The 7814-nt window shown below is 35.0% G+C and overlaps 1 protein-coding gene across 2 annotated transcripts; it reads left to right on the plus strand.

The window, feature by feature from the left end:
- Window positions 1-3432: 3432 nt before the first annotated feature.
- LOC140982319 (protein LUTEIN DEFICIENT 5, chloroplastic-like) lies at window positions 3433-7216 on the plus strand. Of its 2 annotated transcripts, none has more exons than XM_073448795.1 (16): window positions 3433-3610; window positions 3698-3875; window positions 3970-4186; window positions 4262-4333; window positions 4419-4529; window positions 4711-4902; window positions 4986-5147; window positions 5298-5393; window positions 5478-5579; window positions 5661-5693; window positions 5847-5927; window positions 6047-6129; window positions 6200-6331; window positions 6588-6648; window positions 6742-6807; window positions 6888-7216. In XM_073448795.1, exons 1-16 carry the CDS (start codon window positions 3499-3501, stop codon window positions 7044-7046), a joined length of 1857 nt encoding a protein of 618 aa, XP_073304896.1. In that variant the 5' UTR covers window positions 3433-3498; the 3' UTR covers window positions 7047-7216. The 2 variants fall into 2 exon arrangements, with proteins under 2 accessions (XP_073304896.1, XP_073304897.1); XM_073448796.1 differs by having other exon boundaries at window positions 3433-3601.
- Window positions 7217-7814: the final 598 nt, after the last annotated feature.

The following is a 7814-nucleotide window of genomic DNA, read 5'->3' on the forward strand; positions in this document are numbered from 1 at the left end:
GTGCTTTGGGTAAAAGAAAACAATGCTCCAACAATATATTCATTCATATCGCTTGGAGAAAATGAAGAAAGAACTGTCTTTCCACTGATGGATGAGCAGCCACTGCTGGTTTCATCTGCTACAAGAGGCGAGAGGTTGAGCTTCGCATAGGAGCCATAGAGGTACCGTGCAACGTCGTCGTAAGCTTGCGCTGCTTCGAGGGACATGTTGAAAGTCCAGAGCCATATTATGTCCCCGTGGTCTGGCTCGCGGATCTTGGCGACCTAATTTCCCTAGGTCCGCTGGCAGACTCCCTTGTAAATGCAAAGCTCGTTCTTCGGTCTGCCTTTGCTGTGCATACAACCCTTTCTGGAGTGCCCCATAGTCGTTTACTTCATTGGCTCCATGATAAAATTTAGCTAGGGATGGCAACAAGACAGGTTTGGCCAAATCCGAGACCTGTCTTACCATAGGACCCGAACCCGAATCCACTCTGCCTCTTTTTTAGACTTGTCTCGTCTCGCCACAAAATCCGACTGGTCCATGGGGTCCATGTGCTATACATTTAATTTAAAAACTTAAATAAATTATTGTTAATAATATGGGGTAGGTTCACCCAAACCCGAGACCGTCTCGCCCTCGCCCTCGCCCTGAAACATGTTCGATAGGGTTTAATATGAAGTCAGGTTTTAACTTGACTCATTGTCATCCCTAATTATGTTAATATAGATTATTATGTTAATTGTATTCTGATAATTCTAATTTAGTCAATCATAAAAATGAAAATTATATTGTAATCTTTACACATTAAAGATCCATTTATTATTGGATACATTAAAGCACATTAATAAAAAAAATTAATTGATCACTTTAATTTGAGTTTAAACTTAATAGACAACTTATAAAACATAATTATTCATATATACGTTAGTATAAATTTAAATTGATCCAACATTTGGCAGATAAATGTCAATGGTGGAACTTGTCGTTTAACCAAGTGAAAGTTGGTGTCAATCACTGCTTCCGTTCATCTAACTCTTGGGCATAACAACGAGACAAGTATGGGCAAATCGAGACCCGTCTCGTTCCGACTGGTCAATTGTAATCTCTCATTCCTCTAAATTATATCGTCTTTTTTATAATCCTTAATATATATTTTTTTATGGGAAAAAACATTTAAATAAAGTGATTTTATTTTCTCATCACAAACTTGTGGAAAAAGAAATAAATAATCATGTATTTTAAAGATCGCATATTATATGTAAGTATATATATTTCATTAGCATATTATATGCCCAGTGATTTGGCCGTACAATTCTGATGAAACGTGCCGCACCAATAGCAAATGGCCACGTGTTCACTTGAAATCGAACATAGGATGTTGAAGTCCAACATGTTGGAAGACAGTTACAACGGGCGAACTATTATTATAGGAAAAAAATGGTATGTCGATGTCCAAAAGGTGATGCAATTACGTTGAATTTTATCATTTTCCTAAATAATAATTTAATATTGATATTATATCTTTTTCTTAGATTAGATTAAGGACACCATAAAGTCAGACTAAATCATTTCCCCTCATATAATATTTGACTGTCAAATTTATTTTTCATTACATAAATATTTTGTGGAATTCGTTGGTATTAATGTAGCTCGATAATGGTCCGATTGTAGAGTATGACTCTAACAAGCACCACATAAGTAATCCAGTCCAAAAAACCCGGAGAGGGAGCCAGCTAATCTAACGGGTGAGACCACTGGACTAAGCCCGATCTCAATTATAAACGATTTCGAGCAGTCTAAATACGACTAACTAACATGACATAGCCAAAGTACGAGTGGACATTCTCCTATAGAACCATTTGAATATCATGGCTCTAATATATGGTGGTGGACGACAACTTTAGAAGATTTTTATTTTTATCACTTAAATAATCAAATTTTTTTTTCATCTTCACATTTTTTCAATAAATCATCTATATCGGATTCGAACTCATAATCAATGACATATTTATCTTTTTATCCGATACAAAAATTGATTGAAAACTATATTAAACAATTTTTTTTTAAAAAAATTGAAATTTATATATATATATATATATATATATATATATTAATTTTGGAAGCCACCTATGCCACAACTAGACAACCTAGACGCGTCCGGAGGCATTGCCATTCTAAGTCCACTGCTGGGCGCTTAGATGGTGTTGGACTTTATATTTTGGCCTATTGGGCTTTTTATTGTAAATGAAAATTGGACAAGTATCTTATGAGCTTTTTAAGTAAATGGTAAGTGTGGAATGAAGAATGTCCACATTTGAAAATAATCTTAGCATAAAATATTGATTGTATTCTTGAATTCATTTTCTTTTTATTATTATTCTTNTATATGTTTTTATATATACATTAAAAATAATATAATCATTATATAAGGTTGTATTGGGGATATGAATTTGAAATGCATGCATTTCGATTATAGTTTTATTGTTAACGATGAATTAATAGATCAAATCTTAAATTCACACCATACTTATTTATGCATTAATAGTTTTAAAAAATAAAATGAATTTCAAATGACATCATTATTAATTGAATTTGAAATCCATCATAATTAATATGAAAATACTTTATAAATATGCAGTAAGTATATATGAAGTTCATAGTATTGCTTCTCTAAAATAACAAAAATAAATTTAAAATCTATTGATTCAAAATCCATCAATCCAAATACAACATAAATAAATTTTATAATGATAGTATCAAATTATGCAATTTCAGTAGAAATTGTGGTGGATTTCAAATACAAATAAGATAAGTGTAACTTGAAATCCATATCCAAATCAAACATCTTCTTCCAACTCAAATTCATCCAACCAAGAAGAACCTAAGGATACATTGGGATCGAAAGATCTGGATTTGAGCGAGTATTCAAGTTGAATATTTGAAACGATTATAGTTTGGGATAAATTTGAAATCCACCACAATTACTAAAAAAAAAAAAAACTACTTTGTGATTTGAAATTCATGTGGCTTTTCTCAAACAAACCAAAATATTTGTTATTATAGATTTGAAATCTCTACCTTCGAATCAATAATCGAAATAATTTAAGCTACGATAAATATTTATTACAACAAAAATGATAAATATTTTTGGATTAATTTAGCCGAGTTTTATATGCATATCTTATTTTTTAGGTGTCGTATTGAATCAGTAATATACTGTTTTTTCGGAAAAGAGTACCGAATCTTTGAGACGTTAAAGTGCGAACGTGGAAAATGATACCTCTTCTTGTTCGTTAGTGGTTCGGTTGAGATTATTTCTAATGCCACGCCTTTTTTAGATCTAACAGAAGACTCGCTCAATTGTAGTAGTACATTAATCTTTATTAGTTGTACACATCCTTTTCCACACCTTTTCCTGGAAGGTAGTCCGTTGTCCGTTGTCCGCGTTAATCAGCTGACACTTCGAAGAGTCGATTCTTCGCCAGCATTATCTGCGTACCCACTCTCTCTAGCGAAATGGCTGCCAGCTTGTCTTTTCCTCAGTTCTCCCCCCAAATCCTCCGCTCTAAATCAGACAGAGTCAGACTCAAGCGCGTAGTTAAGCTGAGGCGAAACGTCGGTGAGAACAGTTCGCATGGGCACCATGTATAACATGTGATTTTTTATTTTTGTTTTTTGTTTTTTTGGGTAATTGTTTGGTTAATCTCGTGTTCAGGGAGTAATTGGTTGATTAGCTGCTCGTATTCGAGTAATGGGAGAGGTCCCAGCGGGGGTGATGACGATGATCTCCGAAATGACGCCGAAAAGGAAGTGAAGAGGCTGTCAGAGGAGAAGCACCGCACCGAGCTGTCGACTCGAATATCCTCCGGTGAATTTACAGTCAAGAAGGCTAGGTATGTGTTGGACTTTGTACCTGTGCTTTACTTAGAAGCTAAAAGACTAGCTTGACTGTGCATTTGTGTGTGTATATTTGTTTGTCGATGATAGCTTTCAATCGCAAATGAAAGAAATGTTGTTGAAATTTGGCGTGCCCGAAGAGCTGCTTGACTTCATATTCAATTTGACGGGAGGTTCTTTGGAGTACCCGAGAATTCCAGAGGCAAAAGGATCAATTTCTGCCATCCAAAGCGAAGCCTTCTTCATTCCTCTATATGAGCTTTACTTAACTTATGGTGGAATTTTTAGGCTAAAATTCGGTCCCAAGGTTTGTCTTTTTCCTTAAAGCCTTCTTTGGGAAATGTGTTTTCAGTGAGTAATCGTGTTGAGGCTTGCATTGCAGTCATTTTTAATAGTGTCGGATCCTGCGATTGCTAAACATATTTTGAAAGACAATCCAAAAGGTTATTCAAAGGTAAAGTGGCGCAATAATGCATATCCGGTTCCTATTGTGCACTCATGATCTTCATGCTAAGACCCATATTTGATTTTGTTGCCAGGGTATTTTAGCCGAAATTCTTGACTTTGTGATGGGCAAAGGGCTCATACCAGCCGACGGAGAAGTATGGCGTGTCAGGAGACGGGCTATAGTTCCAGCATTGCATCAAAAGGTAGTATCGGGGTGCTGTAAAACTTCACATTTATTTCTATGCTATTTTTCGGTGAGCCGTGATATCTTTTCAGGAGAGGAAATGCTCAAACTGAAATAAATAATTGGTTTTATTCTCTTATATTCATATGAATATTGCTCCTTATACTTTTTTTCTTGGATATTTCTTATCCCAAATTTAGTTCGTAGCATCAATGTTTAAGCTGTTTGGAGCAGCCACAGATAGACTTTGCAAGAAGCTTGATGCTGCTGCATCTGATGGTGAGGATGTGGAGATGGAGTCCCTTTTCTCCCATTTGACATTAGATATAATTGGGAAAGCCGTGTTTAACTACGATTTTGATTCTTTAGAAGTTGATACTGGAATAGTTGAGGTATTGGCTTTTTCTTTGTATGATTTCATCCAAGTGCTTGTTGACACATCACTGTTTAACTCATGGCATCTTGCCTAGAGCAGGCTGTATACACAGTATTGCGAGAAGCAGAAGATCGAAGCGTTGCACCGATTCCATTTTGGGAGATTCCCATATGGAAAGATATTTCACCGAAGCTGAAGAAGGTCAACACAGCTTTGAAGCTGATTAATGATACGCTTGATGATCTGATTGCCATATGTAAGGTATAATTATTTTATGTCATATCAGATGCTTGCTTATTATTTTTATTAATCTTAACAATTTTCCTGTACTATTATCCACTAGCACCACTATTATCATAAATTAAGTTTTTGTTGGGAAGTTTATTTTGTTTTGATTTCTTGCATTTGCAGAGGATGGTAGATGAAGAAGAGTTGCTGTTTGACGAGGAATACATGAATGAACAAGATCCTAGTATTCTCCATTTCCTGCTAGCATCAGGGGATGATGTATGAAAACCAGTTCTGTAGTTTGGACGTATGTATTGGCATATGAATTTGATGATGGCAAGTTTCTCATGCTGTCATTTGTAGGTCTCGAGCAAACAACTCCGTGATGATCTAATGACATTGCTGATAGCTGGACACGAAACATCTGCCGCAGTGCTCACTTGGACCTTTTATCTTCTTTCAAAGGTAGTTTTATGACATTTAAATCCTTTCCAAGACATAACGGTATGATACCTCTAATCCCCTTTGTGTTCTTATAACCTACAGGAACCTAGTGTCATGGATAAGCTTCGAAACGAGGTGGGTCTAAACTATTTTTCGGATCTTCTTGCGTCGACATCCTCACTTGCATATGTTAACTGTAGTGCTGCATTGTTTATAAAACCATGCTTAGGTTAATTCAATTTTGGGCTGTTAACTGTAGTGCTGCATTGTTTATGAAACCATGCTTAGGTTGATTCAGTTTTGGGCGATCGATTCCCGACCATGGAAGACATGAAGAAGCTTAAATATACTACTAGAGTCATTAATGAAGTGAGGAAATGCCTTTGCCAAATATCATCTGTTATTTTTGAAGTTTTAGCATCTTGACATTTAATTTTTTTTGGAATAGACATTTAAATATTAACTTAAGTTCTCCCTGATTCTTACAGTCCCTGAGACTCTATCCCCAGCCACCTGTTTTGGTTCGTCGGTCTCTTGGAGATGACGTACTTGGAGAATACCCAATTAAAAGGTTGTTTTCTTTCCCTCTGAATCTTGATTTTGCGAACTTGTTTCTTTCTCATGAATGTGTTTTCTTGCAGTGGAGAAGATATTTTCATTTCTGTTTGGAATTTGCACCGTTGCCCGGAACATTGGGAAGATGCTGACAAGTTCAATCCTGAAAGATGGCACTTAGATGGTCCTAATCCCAATGAAACTAATCAAAATTTCAGGTTTGATTTCTTTTTTTTTGATACAACTAATTGTATTATAACACGATTTACTTATTTTTATTGTTTTTGTTTAGTTGAACTAAGAAAGTACCCATAACACGGAAATATTTTAGAATTTGAATTTAGAAAAATGGGTGAGAGATTATTAGTTGCATGTTTGGAAATGCAACTTCGGAATCTTGTAGGAATTTTATTGCAATTGTACCACTGCTGCATAAACGAGAAATTTGAAGTGCCGCTAATTTTGCTGTTGCAGCTACTTGCCCTTTGGGGGAGGACCAAGAAAATGTATCGGAGACATGTTTGCCTCATTTGAGGTCATTAATTCTAAATTGATCAAGTGCTGATGTTTCTGTCTGATCATAACATGTCGTAAAATGACTAGATATGATACATCTATTGATTTGCAGGCTGTAGTGGCTGTGGCCATGCTCGTCCGTAGATTCAACTTCCAAATGGCCCTCGGAGCACCTCCTGTGAGTCGCACATTTCGATTGCAACACGTAAAAGTTTTTAAAAAATCGATGTTCTCTGTGTCATGTACGCTGCTTTACAGGTTAAAATGACTACAGGAGCAACAATTCATACAACAGAAGGCTTGACGATGACGGTTACGCCAAGAACAAGAGATCTCATTATCCCGACACTCAATATTCCAAAGTCGAATCTTGACTCCTCATCATCACTAAATGTCCCAGATATGAAACCAGTTTAAGGTCACTTCCTTCGTGTTTTCTAGTCATCTCGATTTATAAAAATCACCGGATAGGTGCAGTGATTTTGTCCTAGATATGATTCATAATAAGATACATGAATCCAAGAAAAGAGTCATCTGTTAGTATCACACTCGATGCTAATGTTCACAAATAGTATTATGTAAGACAGATCTACTATTTGAATCATTCATTAAAAAATAATCACTTTTTATGTCAAAAGTATTAATTATTATTGTAAATATGACAGTTGCATCTCTCACAATAGACCTACTAAATTTGATGTCCTATTGTTATTTATTAAACACCGATGATTCCGTTCGTGAATTATGTGTTTTTGAAACTGTTCAATTCAAAATTTCTGCTATATTATGTTTATATCGATAATGAGGGATTCAATATTACAAAATTCGATATAAGATAATTTTAATTGGTCTTTATTTAAATTAACTTCATGATAAGTATAGTCAATTTTAATTGGCTGTTATTTAGAATAATTTCATAATAAATACATCTTAAAAGGGATGTTTATTAGTCCCATACATAGCGTTTTTAGCCTACTACGAAAACCAAAAAACACATAAAATCTTAGGTTGCATTTATATCGATGGATTTCAATTTCATGGATCAATAACATATAAGTCAACCTTAAAAACATTCTCTCCTGTAATATGGATAAATGTTAGCTTTTGGATCTATAACACATTTGTCAACTTTCATAAAATTGTGAGAGAATCACATGATATAATGATATTAGAATAGAAAAATAA

The sequence above is a fragment of the Primulina huaijiensis genome, chromosome 8 (assembly GCF_012295235.1).
Source record: "Primulina huaijiensis isolate GDHJ02 chromosome 8, ASM1229523v2, whole genome shotgun sequence".
NCBI lineage: Eukaryota > Viridiplantae > Streptophyta > Magnoliopsida > Lamiales > Gesneriaceae > Primulina > Primulina huaijiensis.